The sequence below is a fragment of the Colobus angolensis genome, unplaced genomic scaffold (assembly GCF_000951035.1).
Source record: "Colobus angolensis palliatus isolate OR3802 unplaced genomic scaffold, Cang.pa_1.0 Scaffold5, whole genome shotgun sequence".
Lineage (NCBI taxonomy): Eukaryota > Metazoa > Chordata > Mammalia > Primates > Cercopithecidae > Colobus > Colobus angolensis.
The window spans coordinates 10,834,921-10,849,531 of NW_012118487.1; the positions used below are offsets into that span (position 1 = coordinate 10,834,921).

Here is a 14,611-nt window from a genome sequence, read left to right on the forward strand (position 1 = left end):
GTACACTATATACTCTATACATATGCTATATACATATGTATACACATATATGTATATATGTATAGAGTATGTATATATAGCATGTGTATATAGTACATATATACATACATTTGTATGTATATATGTATACATATGTTATATACACACTATTACATATGTGTATATACATACATATACATATGTATAGAGTATATATGTGTACACTATATACTCTATACATATGCTATATACATATGTATACACATATATGTATATATGTATAGAGTATGTATATATAGCATGTGTATATAGTATATATATATGTATATAGTACATATTCTATATATAAGTAGTGTGTATATGTGGCATATACTTGTATATACCTGTATACTATACATAATATACATATACTACATACACAATTAGTACATATTTAGTATTTATTAACTATGTATATATCTTCTGAAATACACAAAGAACAATACAAGAAAAAGTCATTCTCCAACCTACTTTTAAGAGATAAACTGTTAAAAACTTACTGTATTTTCTTAGTCATTTTTTCTTTGCTTGTACAGTTAACAATTTGAATAATATTTATATGTTTATTTGAGTGCATTCCTATTTTATTTCTCACTTTATCCTGCATATCTGCCCATGAAAGTCTATATTCTTTAAAAACATAATTGCCCCGCACACAACATATTTAATTAAAAATGAATATATCAACATTTGACCTCAGTTCCCACACCAGCTACCACTTAACCCTTCCCCTCATGTCCGTATTTTCCAAAAGCATTTTCCATGCTCATTGTCTTTATTTCCTTGTTTTCCTTTCTCTTTTCAACCTACTGAAATCTGACTTATGCATCCAACATTACAACAAAATATTTTAATGAGATCAGCAGAGAAATCCAGTGAGTGTTTGCCAGAGCTCATCTTACTTAATTGGCAGGATTTTACATTGCCAGTGGCTACGTCTATCCTACTCTATTCTCATCCTTTGACATCTGTGACAACTCAGTTTCTCAGCTTTCCTTCTAACTCCTAGTCCACTTGTCACGTGCCTTCGTGGGCTCATCCTCCTCTTCCTGACTTTAATGATAGTGTTTGCCAAGGATTGGTCTCAGGCTTTTCCATTCTCTTTATTCCTTCTCTCAAAGTAACTAGCTTCACTCCCCCAGCTCTAATTGGCAGGCATTAATGACTCTCAAATGTACGTCTTCAAACCAGGCCCCTCTTCTGGGCTCCACTCTATTATATCATCAGTTAAGTATCTGATATTCCCATGTGGATGCATCACTGGTAACTGAAACTCCACATATCTAATGTGGAACTCGCAATCTCCCTGCATAACTTGGTCCTATTCAGCTTTCATATCTTGCTGAATGGCACTTCCAACAATCCATTGGCAAAAGCTTTAAACCTGACATTTAGCCCTACAACTTTCTTCTTGTTCTTTCCCATGCCCAATAAAACAGACAATTCTGTAAACTTTAACTCTCCTGAGTCTATCCACCTATTTCCACATCTACTGCCAGTACTCTCGTTAAACTTATGATCCTCTCTGGACTGAATTCTCACAATTGTATTCTGACTTTTATTTGCTCAAAAACTCTTCCAGTCTTTTTTTGTCACTCTTGTCAGTGTATTCATTTAAAAGTGTATGTTTGATAATGCCACTCTCCATCCTTGGTTCATCCTAGGACCCATGTTTGACTTATCATTAATTTCCCTAAAATTCATATCCTTAACAAGTCCTACGTGGCACTTTGTGATCTGGCTGAGAAATGGCGTAAGCCCTTGGTTGGAAAATTAATAAATCCATGCAGTTCAAGCAAACTGTAGGTGTAATACCTCCAGTGATAAGAGGGTTTTCAGAAAACCAAAATAATCCAAGAGAGTGAGCTCTAAACATCTGCAACCTGAATGAAAATTATTTCCTGACTTTTGCTAGTCTAATACTGTGCTTTCAATTAAAGAATACCGAAGGCACAACATTAGAAGAGTTACAGTGAGGAAATAATTTTCCTCCTTCTATTCTTTTGCTCCTCTACTTTCTTCCTTTTCCTTCTCTTATAGTGACTTGAAGCTATCAGAAAAGGTAGCTAGCAAAAAGGAGGTGGAGGGGTAGCAAAGTAAAACAATGATAACTACTCCTTGTCTGTTGTTGGTATTGAGACTGTAATACCATTAGGGAGAGGATAAAAGCGGTGATTTTTAGCAAAGACAGGAATTCTTTTTCAGATATGATTGTTAAACGGAATTAGGATAATAAATTACAAAACTCAGACTGTTTCTATGTCTAGAGAACACAGGGAGACTTTTTATCACCTAGGAAAAGTTACACAACTCATTTGGCTTGTCATCATTTTGATTCAATTGGCAAAATAAATTTGAGTATGTGGTAGGGAAAAAATAGAGTTGTTTTCTAGTTAGACACCACAAATCTTACTTGTTCAATATGTAAGTTTGAAGAAGCAACATATGTGGGATTCAGTGATGGGATGGTAAGTGAGAATGAGAAATCTATACGATGCATGTGATGTCTTCTATCTTGTGAGCATGAGAAAATCCTGAGATAGGAGCCATGTGGCAAAGCAGAGAGCCTTACTAACCCTGTAGCCCTGGGGAAAGCAGAGCCACCGCAATCAGCATGTACTTCTCACCCACAGTCCCTATTATGCAAGAGAAAAATATTTCACCACCATTTTCAACATGGATTGAATATATGCTCTCAGGACAATTTAGGTTTATTCCTATTGTTCCGGCGTAATTATCATTATAGCCCCTTTTAATTCTCAAAATGTCTTCTTTTCCCGACAGTATGTTACATAGTCACATATAACAGAGATTAAAGATATCTGAAGCAAAAACTGATTCAGCTGCAAGAAGAAATGGATAAATCCAGTTCAAGAGAACATCAGAGGGTCAGAGGGGATATAGAAAAATTAAAACTATTCATCAACTTGACCTAATTGACAAGTATAGAAAATTCCATCCTACCATAGCATAACATACAATCTTTTCAAGTGCAGATGAAACATTTACCAAGATATATAATGTTCTGAGTCAAAAACATCAAGGCTAACTAAATTTTAAAAGATTCAAGTCATAAAAACTAGGTTTTCTGTTCATAATAAAATTAAGTTAGAAGCAACAGAAGGATTTCCTGGATATCCAAAAATATTTAGAAACGACATGCCACAATTATAAGTAACCCACAAATCAAAGAAAAAAATCAAAAAGGCAAATTAGAAAGTATTTCTTACTGAATGAAAATTATGAACATTAAAGCATAACATATCAGATTTTGTGGGAAGTTACTAAATCAGGACTTAGAAGGAAAGTTACAACACTAAAAAGGCAAAAGATCTCAAATCAGTGACTTGTTTATGATAGGATACTAAAATATATACACATATATGTTTAGGCTGGGGTTAATTATATGTATAAGTATATATATTTATATATAAGTATATGCAAATTTACCTTGAATCTTATATATTATATATAAATATATTATATTTATATATAAGCATATGTAAACATATATGTATATAATTACATAAAGTTAACTCCAGTCTAAACTGAAGAAAAAATAATGAAGATGAGAGCCAAAATCAATGGAGTAGGAAAAAAAGGAAAAAATCAGAAAAAAAAATGAAATAAAAAGCAATTTTTTTTTTTTTTTTTGAGACGGAGTCTCGCTCTGTCGCCCAGGCTGGAGTGCAGTGGCGCAATCTCGGCTCACTGCAAGCTCCGCCTCCCGGGTTTACGCCATTCTCCTGCCTCAGCCTCCCGAGTAGCTGGGACTACAGGCGCCGCCACCTCGCCCAGCTAGTTTTTTGTAGTTTTTAGTAGAGACGGGGTTTCACTGTGTTAGCCAGGATGGTCTCGATCTCCTGACCTTGTGATCCGCCCGTCTCGGCCTCCCAAAGTGCTGGGATTACAGGCTTGAGCCACCGCACCGGGCATAAAAAGTAATTTTTAAAGAAATCAATAAAATTGATAAGCCTCCAGCCAGACTGATGGGGGTTGGGGAGAGAGACGATAAAAGCTATTAAACTACTAATATCAGCAACAAGAGAGGTGACATCATCATAGGTTCCACATATATTAAAAATAATAAGGTAATATTATAGAAAACTTTATGCCAACAAATGTGACAACTTAAATAAAATAAAAACTACCCTTGAAAGTTACAAAACACAAAAGCTCATTCAAGAAGAAATAAATAATCTCAATGGATTTATATTTATAATAAGAAACTGAATTAACAGTTAAAAATCTTACCACAAAGAAAACTCCAGGTCCAGATGGCTAATTGAGTTATGCTAAACATTTAAGAAATAATCAACTCTATACAAACTCTTGGAGTTATTTCAGCAATAAAAGGTTGGTTTAACACTCAAAAACCAGTCGGTATAATTCATCGTATTAAGCAACTAAAAAAGAGAAACTATATGATCATCTCAACAGATGCAGACTCTCACAACTTCTATTCGATATTTTATTGATTATATCCGGTGGAATCGGGAAAGAAAAATAAATGCATCCAGACTGGAAAGTAAGAATGAGAACTGTCTTTATTCATAGACTACATAATCAGATATTTAGAAAATCTTATGGAATCTACAAAAGTCTACCAGCACTAATAAGTAAATTTAGCCAGGTGGCAGGATACAAGATCTATATACAAAAATCAATTGTAATTAGCAATCAAGAATTGAAGTTTTAGGCTGGGCACAGTGGCTCACGTCTGTAATCCCAGCACTTCGGGAAGCAAAGGCAGGTGGATTACTTGAGGTCAGGAGTTTGAAACCAGCCTGGCCAATATTGTGAAACCCTGTCTCTCTCTCAAAAAATAAATAAATAAATAAAAATTAGCCAGACGTGGTGGTGTGTGCCTGTAATCCCGGCTACTCCGGTGTCTGAGGCAGGAGAATCGCTTGAACCTGGGAGGCAGAGGTTGCAGTGAGTCCAGATCATGCCACTGCACTCTAGCCTGGGTGACAGAGTGAGACTTCACCTCAAAAAAAAGAAAAAAATTGAATGAAAAAAATCAGTACAATAGCATAAGCAATTAAAAACTTGGGGGACAAATCTGTCAAAGACATACAAGACCTGTAAAAAGAAAACTACAGAATGTTGCAGAGTGAAATTAAAGAAGACCTACATATTTGGCAAGATATACCTTGTTCATGAATCAGAAGACTCAATATTGTTAGGATGTCAATTGTACTCAAACTGATCTATATCACGTTTTGATCATTATGAAAATCCCAGCCGACTTTTTTTGGTAGAAACTTATAAACTGGTTATGAAATTAATATGGAAATACGTATTATACATATGTTTGGGTAGATTGGTCAAAATATTTTTGGCAAAAATTAACAAATTGTATGACTAACATTAGACAACTTCATGACTGATTTTAAAGCTTAAGTAATCAAGACAATGTGGTGTTGGGCTAAAGACAGACAAACAGATCAATGGAACAAAATAGAGATCCAGAATAAACCCATACATATATGGACAATGAATATTTGACACAGGTCCAAATGCAATACAGTGGGAAAAGCATAGTCTTTTCAATATATTTTGCTGGAACAACTGAATCTCCATATGCAATTAGGAAAGGATGGATAGACAGAAGGAATATAAGAAAAGTTAACACATGAGCTTCTCCATAGCTCAGTGTTCTTGTTGATATATATATAGAGATTACAGTAATTTCTATATAATAATATTTTGGGGAGTACTAAATATATGAGCATTTGCAACATCCCTAAAAATATAGCCAGACACATAGTAGGCACGATATAGCTATAAGCTATTATTATAAAGGTAAAATGTCAATATCCGTATGCAAGAAGTTCTAGAGAACTATAACAAGAGAGATACTTTGTATAGATTATTTGACTAATAATTTCTTGGAAATTACACACACGCACACACACACACTGATTAAAAGGGCTGAAATTGTGCTAAAGAAGTTATGAATAATTCCCTATGGACAAACAATGGTAAAATTCAATACAAAAAAAAACAAAGAAAATGTTCTAAAATTTTCCAACAAGAATGGCCAACCATCAACAAGGAAAAGTATCATGTTTACATTCATAAAGGGGCAGGAGAGGGCAGTGCCTAATCTCCTGAATTTAGGCTCAGTCAAAAACTAGCTCTGAAACATTAAACAAGATACTTCTTCATAGCTCAATTTCCTTGTTGATACAATATAGATTATAATAATTTCTATATCATAAGATTTGGGGAGTATTAAATACATTAGAATTTGTAGCACCCCTAAAAATACAGCCAGACAAATAAGAGACATAATATGGCTATAAACTATTATTATGCTTAGATTTCTTTGTACAATATTTGATGAAGAAATACAATAGAATGACATTTTCGAGGTGCTTAAAAAAGAAAGTCAATGTTCAAATCTGATACTATTGGAATAGTCACTTAAATGCAAGGGTAAAACAGAAAAATGTTGTAAATATAAGGAAGAAATAAAGATTAGTATATCAGACATAATATTAACAACACACAATAACACATCTGCAATTATTAATGCTTTATCCAAAATTTATTGAGAGGTTACTAGATACTAGATATTAAATTCCTTATACATATTAACTAATTTAGTATTCACATAAACCCTATGTGACAAAAAGAGGTTCACCAAAGGTCACCCAGGGTATATATGATAGACAACCAAAAGAGTTACCTCCTTAGTAAGCCTTCTTCGTAAGGTTTGTAAATCTGAGTCAGATCTCAAATACAAACCATCTGTTCCTTGTTCCCTTTCTGAGGCTTTTCTCTATGAAAGTTTGTTTGCAGATGTTATCTTTGAGAAAGGATCCTTGAGCATGATTTCAGTGGAGGCAGAAACCTTTCTTTCCAGGGAGGTTTTGATTTTGGTTACCTGCTCTGTTGTGTTCTCTTTCACATAAAAATTCAATTAGTGGTTGAGTCCAATTATGAACGAAATCAAGTATTTCATAACAAACGACTGGTACTAGCAGGTTGGGACACACAGGAAGAGTGTGCTTGATTGTTGGTTTTGGCCACTTCATGCATGCATTTCTCTTGATATTTGAGTCGTCATGTCAAGGAATGACTAAAGGTACAGAAAGCCACATTCAAGTTAGAGAACATGAATTTTTACTGGGTAAGAGATAACAACCATCAGTCAACTACCCAGATTCTTGAGCCTTCAATGATGAAAGAAAATATAGAAGGAGAAAACGAAAAAAAAATAAATAAATACCCTGCAGAATCAAGCAAGGCCATGTGGGCCAGTCATTAGAATCTACTTTTGTAAGTCTTGTAAAACTGTAAATTTTGTAAGTCTTTTTTAAGTCTGGATTTCTTTTTCTTTCTTTGTTTTTATTTTTTTGAGACAGAATCTCGCTCTGTCGCCCAGGCTGGAGTGCAGTGGCGCCATCTCGGCTCACTGCAAGCTCCGCCTCCGGGGTTCCCGCCCTTCTCCTGCCTCAGCCTCCCCAGTAGCTGGGACTACAGGCGCCCGCCACCACGCCCGGCTAATTTTTTGTGTTTTTAGTAGAGACAGGGTTTCACCGTTGTGTTAGCCAGGATTGTCTCAATTTCCTGACCTCGTGATACGCTCACCTGGGCCTCCCAAAGTGCTGGGATTGCAGGCGTGAGCCACCACCGCGCCTGGCCGAAAGTCTGCATTTCTATGAAACTGCAGTTCATACTTGTTGGTGATAAGACTGAGTATATTGTGTGAGTCCCTTATGATGCCTTGCTATGTCTGCCCGAAGTATGGTAGAACCCCCAATTGAGTAAGAAATATCCAAACTTCAAAGACTTTTGTAAGTCACATTTGTAAGTCTTGAGTGGAAGCTGTCCACATCCTGCAGTTGCCATCTTGAAACAAAGATTCGTGGTAGAAACTGTCTCTATTCCAAGAGCCATTTGCTTTTGAAAAATACTTTAGAATCTTTAATTTTAAATCTTCTACTGGAATGTCAATCCTTTTGTCAGTGGATCAAACCCTGTGTCTTTTTAGCTGGGAGACATGAATCCAGGCATCTATACCTTCAAGTTTAACTGCTGTTCTAGTCAAATTTATCTGCTGTTTCTTTCCAAGGTGGTTTCCAGGAATTTTTTTCTATGCTGTCTTTTCCAGATGATAAAGTCTTTGTTTTTCAGGTCATGCCAAGGTTCCTCGGGAGAATATGAAGAAAATGCAACTCATACTTGTTGGTGATAAGACTGAGTATATTGTGTGAGTCCCTTGTGGTGCTTTGCCATGTCTGCCCAAAGTATGGTAGAGCCCTAAATTGGGTGAGAAATATCCAGACTTCAAAGGGAGACATGTTACTGTCAGAATCTACCTTTCTAGCAAACAAAAGTTTCCTCTCACTTTGGAAATTAGCAAACATTGACTAGGATATTCAAAATCCATACCAAGGAGGTGACTGTATGTATGAAACCCATTTGTGAGTGTTCAAAGGTACCCTGACACTTGAGTTCTTGTTCAGTCTCCACCTCTACAGTTTAACTAGATTATGCTGGTGTAGCAGAGACAAGCAACCGGAGACCTTCTCAGCAACCTCAATAAAATTACCCCACCAATGTCGACAAAGCATAGTGATCAGTTTGTCCCTCTTGAGGTGGGAAATTTAATGAAAAAAGGTTTGCAAGTTTCCACCTGAGGTCCCCTGGTGACAACAAACTGCCATTCTGAAAGTGACAGATTATGAAGAACACTCCTCAGTAAGGTCTGAAGATGACAGGCACAGTATGAAACGGGGAGAATTTGTGGATTATTAGAGATAGCCACCACTGGAGTCGTTTAACTCTGAGAAAGAGGTCATGTGACAGTGGCAAGTCTTTTGGTTGATATGATAGTGCCAAGATCAAACATTCACAAGATCACCTTTTAAGACACAGAAATTCTCCTGGGCATTTAAGAGCAAATAAGAAACTGAGTCCTTGATACTCATTTGAAAGGGCATCACTGATTTCCTACTTCCTTTTTCACCTTTAGTTTCATTCTGTGAGGGTGTGGAGGTCTAGTAACAGGATTATTTTCCTTTCCAGTTTTTGCTTGTATGTTAAATTTCCTTATTTCTGACATTAGGCCACTCAGAGAAAGTGAGGCAAGAGCTGACGCTGCACATGCTCCAGGACCTACACCTGAATGTTTTCTACAGGTGTGCAGGAGCATCCCCCTGAGGTTTCCAACGCTGTCATCTTTGTTTTGGTGTGTAAACTCCAAAAGTTTTGTCTAAAATTTATAGCTTTTTAAAGTTCCTCTGGTTTTACTCTGAAATGTGGAGTCTCTTAAATCATACTCAAGGTATTTACACTGCCTTTTTCAACACATTTTGTTGCATTTGAGGTTCATAATAACCTATAAATCAGTTGATAGAGATCTGGGAACCCTGAATTATGTGTTTCTAGAAACTACTGCAAATTTCTCTGTAAATTCATCCCTATCTTGTATAGACTTTTGAAGTTTTTGAAAATGACGTTCAGCTTAGACCCAACCAAGGTTTAAAATCTGCCATAATGAGCTTATTCTGATTTGGTCAACTTTAAGAGCCAATTGGGCATTTAGTGTTTCTAGCTGGCCAGAAGAAAAGGGACATCAGAAAGAGTGTCAGGGAAGAGGAACTTGGAGGGCAACTGGGTGAGAGAACTGGAATAGTAAAGATAAAAGCTTTTTGAGCCAAGTGGTGATTTGGGCACATCTACAAAAGAGTTTTTCACATTTTTCTCATTTGCGTCTTCCATGGAATAATTACTGAAGCAATTGTGGAATCCGGATTTTTATTGTAAGATTTCTTCTATCAATCAGAACATATATATCATTAAATGTTTGGAATTTCACTCTCTTTCCATAAGGCAGCTCTCAAATGAACAGTTTTGTTTTTACAAAAGGTTTCTCAAATGGCTTCTGAAATTCTAGATTAAGTTGTTTAAACAGAGATACATAGTATTAGTTATAGTGCCAAACACATGTAGGTGGCAGGAATATGGCTTGGAGGGGATATGAACTTGGGTTTAGTCTGAGACAACGGCAAAATGATCTGGCAATGGGTGGTCAAATGAGTTGTTTGTGTACCTCCTGCCCTTGGCTCCCCAAACTAAAGGTTAGGTAGTCTCCAGTGGCAAACCTGATAAATGTGCAGTTGGGGAAGATGGAAAGTTTGACGAAGAGATCTCATTCAAAATCAGTGTCTCACAGACACAAGACTTCATATTGTTGTATAAGCTTTTGATAAAGTTTATGGCAATACCTGTCTAGTCAATACCAATCTGAGGACACATCTTCTGGGCATCTAGTCCCAAGGGATGGCTCAGTGAATTGACTTAACAGGACTCGTGCTTATTCTCTTTCTTATGAACTTCCTTTTTTTGACTCCCATAAGAAAATTTTGAAGAAAGCAGTGATAAAAAGCAATAGTTAGTAATAAGGCAGATACCTATTGAGGATAAATTTGTTCAAGTCTGATCAAATAGTCAAAGAGTTCTTGAAAGGAGATCTTAGGGGACAAAATACATTTAGCATTTGGTAGCATGATAAAAAGAAACTGGGACTAAATCTAACAGAAGACTTAACCCTTCGTTGTAGTCAGAGTGATTCCCCCTGCCAAGCCAGGAAGCTCAAGAGGCCTCAGTGATTTGCACTATTTTTGAATTTAGGATCTTTGCTTGAGCAACAAGGGAGGAATATTTCAGTGGAACCTCCAAGTTGTTGAACACCCCAAAATATCAGTAGAAAACCTTTCAATAAACAAAAGTTCCATTTAGTCAAACCTACTGCAGTAAGGGAGAGCGCCACCTGGACAGGGTCCTAGGGTGTCTTGGGTAAGTCAGAAGCAGAATAGTTGTCCAGCTTTGGAGTCTGGACATGAGTAGTTGAAGGCGGGTTTTTCAAAGTGGGGAATGGAGTAAGATTGGGCAAAGTTCATAATCTAGTAGTTTAGGGTCGGTTAACACCTGTAAGGGAGAGTTTGGGTAAGAAAACTGTCATTAATAAGCAGGCTGTTTACCAGAGTCAGAATATTATTGTCTTCACTATATTGTTTTGCCAGCATTTCCTGAAGCAAACACTGAATTTAAGTACTGGATTGCAGTCTTATCTTTTCCAGGCTAATGTTTCCTAGAAGAAACAACTAAGTCATATGTACATAACTGGTTCATAGTTTTACCTAAGTCATGTTCACAGTTGATGTCAATTCTTAAAGCCTATGATTTTAATATGAGAAAAAGTAGAACTTCAAGTAAAAATATCAGAAGTTAAAAAAGATGACATTATTTACTACTAAGAAGAAAATTAGATCAAAATGATATGGTATCACATTATGTTAAAAAATAACAGAAAGAACTACAGTCAGAAACAGAAAAACATGTCAACAATTATAACTGGAGATTTTAACAAGTCATTCCTAAACGAGATTTGAATATTATAATAAGCTCAAAATTAATACTCAACAAAAATAAAGCACACACAGAATTAGTTGCAATGATCAGCCATATCCAGGACTACAAAGAAAGCCTGAATGCATTTCTGAAAGCAACATCATTTATAGCAAAAATTAAATGTAATAAAATTAGAAATTGATAAAAATCATATAGCCCTAAACTAAGAAAACATAAATAAATTTTGGGTTAAAAATATAAACAAATTAAGATATATTTGCAGCTGTTTGCCAAAGGAAGCACTACGTGTCAAAATTGAGAAACATAGGTAAAGCAGAATTTAGACAAAACTTGTATATTATTGATCAACTGATTGATTGCGGAGATGGGGTCTTGCTGTGTTGCCCAGGATGGTCTCACAGTACCTTCAAGTGATCCTCCTTCCTCAGTCTCCCAAAATGCTGGGATTACAGATGTGAGCCACCACACATGGCCCGAAACTTGTATTTTTAAACTAAAAAGAAGAAAACTGAACTAAGCATTCAACTAAAAAAGCTTGAAATGAAGCAACAAAGTAAAACTAACAAAGCAAGAAGGTAGGGAATAACAAATCAGAAGTAAAGTAGATGGTCAGAATGGATATTAGAGAATGTACAATATATATATTATCATCATTATTTTGCCATCCAAAACTGTCATCTCCCATATCTACATGGGAGGCTGAGGCAGGCGAATAGCTTGAACCCAGGGGCTGCAGTGAGCTGAGATGGTGCCACTGTACTCTAACTGCACTCCAGCACGGGAGACAGGGTGAGACTCTATCTCAAAACATACAAACACACACACACACACACATACAAAACACAAACAACAAAACCTATCATCAAAGAAAACAAAAACTCAACATGTAAAAGAGGTGTTATTCTGGATGGGGCCCTGCTACCTAACTCTCTTTCTCCACTGACTGAGCAATGCTTTTTGAAAAACCAGATTGAGAAGACCTGTTGCAAAACAGGTCTTGCATGAAGCTAGTGATGAACTCACAAACCAGTGAAAAGGACTTTCTTAACCTTTAAAATCTGCTAGTGGCAAAAACTGTTTCCAGGGACTAATGAAGAAAAACAATAAAATGTCCTGAGCAACTCCTTTTTACCTTAAGACATTCTTAAACAACTACTGCATGATTGTTTTTGGAGACCTTTTTTTTTTTATTCAAGGAAACTTTTTGCCAGCATTTTCTGACTCAAAATATAGCAGCAGGAAGATAACATTTTTGTGAGAAAAAAGTTTAAATACAGCTTACTGCTGCATTTAAATAATACAGTAGTTAATACAATATTAATACACTCTGGATATATTTTGAGTTTGTTGATTTTCCAGTCTTCACCCACTGCTAGGCCTGTGGGTGTTGGACATGCCTGTGGTTCTCAATTTTGCTTGACTATTAGAATCCTGATGTCCAAGTCTTACTCCAGTTAGACCAGTTAAGCCAGAAAGTCAGAAGGTGTACTCAAGCATCTGTTTTTTCAAAATCTCCTTTTGTGATGCCAAGTGCAATCAAAGTTGAGAATCATTGTAATAGCAAATGGTTGAATGGAAACTCCACCTTCTATTTAAATCTTACCCCAGCCTGCCCTTAGCTGCTCTCTTTTCACAGATCTATCAGTGTCTGAAGATAACTATGGCAGGCTGATCAAATACGCATATAGTAGGAAGACAGCAAAAGAGTGATACACTGACTGTGTTCCAAATCACAAAACATCTCAACAGGCTGGATCATGGACCGAGTCTGATGGGATGGAATTTCATAAAGATACATAAAAAAGCATCTTGGATACAGTAAACTTAACTCCACAAATACAGGGCAATTTAGACGTGACTAAGTAGCAGTACACATGAAAAATTATTGAGGAATTTTGTTGACTTTAAGGGTAGTGTGAGTCAACACTGTGATTTGGCTGCCAGAAAATAAACTCAATCCAAAGCTGTGTCAACAAAGGCATACTGTCCATTCTGCATGCTCATTATAGCACTAAGTACTGAGCCATGTTCTCAATCGCATACTTCACGAACATGGAAAGCTAACAGTATGGTTAAGGGAGGAAACTGGAACTGTCATCTTGGGGAATAAAAGGGATATTTAGCCAAGAGTAGTTAGCTTTGGGAGACCATGACAAATATTTTCAAAGTATTTGAAGGACTCAGTTGTGGAAGTGAGATTAGATTTATTGTGTAAAACTCCAGAAGTCGAAAGCAATAGAGAGATGGAAGGAAATGCTTTTCAGTAGTGTTGCTCATCAACAAATGGATTGAACAGCCACAAAGAATGGAGGGTTCCCTGTCCTTTGAGATATTTAAGCCTTCAAGTAAATTATGGGTGAGGAGTTTCAAATCTTCCAGAGTTGAACCAGATAAGAAAGTCTCTTCTTCCGGTAAGATGTTATGGACCTATAACATCAGTGTACTTAAAAGTAGATTGGGAGTGAAAGGCAGACTTTTGATGTTCTGTACACTGTTGAAACCCCTTAGCATGGTCTTCTGTAACCTGCTCACCCTGCCCCAAGGAGGCAGCCAGCCAATGCCACCAGCCCAATGATGACCCCAGTGCTTTTCCAATGGGGAAATGCAGTCATTTTCTTCCGATGTTACATCCTTTCTGGAATATGGCTCACACACATCTCTCTTTACCAGCCCCTTTTTCAAGTAAACCAACTTCTCCCAGAAGCTGACAATATGTCTCTTTACTCTCTAGGAAGATTCTGGCCCTTCTCCTCACCGGTCAGAAGTGTAGGATTCCAAAGGGATCATTAGCATCCATCCCAACAGCCTGCACTGCATCCTGAGAACTGCAGTTCTTGCATCCTCAGGCAACTTTCAATTACACAGACCAAGGGAGAGAAGGGATCCCTCCGAGGTCCCATAGGGTTCTCTGACATAGTGATGACCTTCTTTTGGAACTTTTAGAACCCCCAGGACATTTCCAAACTTTGAGCAGGGCGCTGGGGCCCAGGCGTGCGGGAGGGAGGACAAGAGCTCGGGAGCGGCGAGGATAAAGCGGGGACTCCCTCCACTCCACGGTGCCTAGTTTCTCCTCTCTCCACGTGGTCCAGGGTGGGCGCATCACCTCTAAAGCCGGTCCCGCCAACCACCAGCCCGGGGACTGAACTTGCTCCTCCGGCCGCCCGCTCCCGGCAGGGGACGGGGGGCGGGGAGGGAGAGATCC

At 37.2% G+C, this 14,611-nt stretch overlaps 1 protein-coding gene across 1 annotated transcript in view; it reads left to right on the top strand.

Annotated features, from left to right (window-relative positions):
* Window positions 1-14,611, top strand: part of VEGFC (vascular endothelial growth factor C) — a 151,201-nt gene that overhangs the window by 16,037 nt on the left and 120,553 nt on the right. Inside the window, exon 2 of the mRNA XM_011959794.1 lies at window positions 14,384-14,499. Coding sequence (XP_011815184.1) covers window positions 14,384-14,499 — 116 coding nt within the window. The remainder of the gene's footprint in view (window positions 1-14,383; window positions 14,500-14,611) is intronic.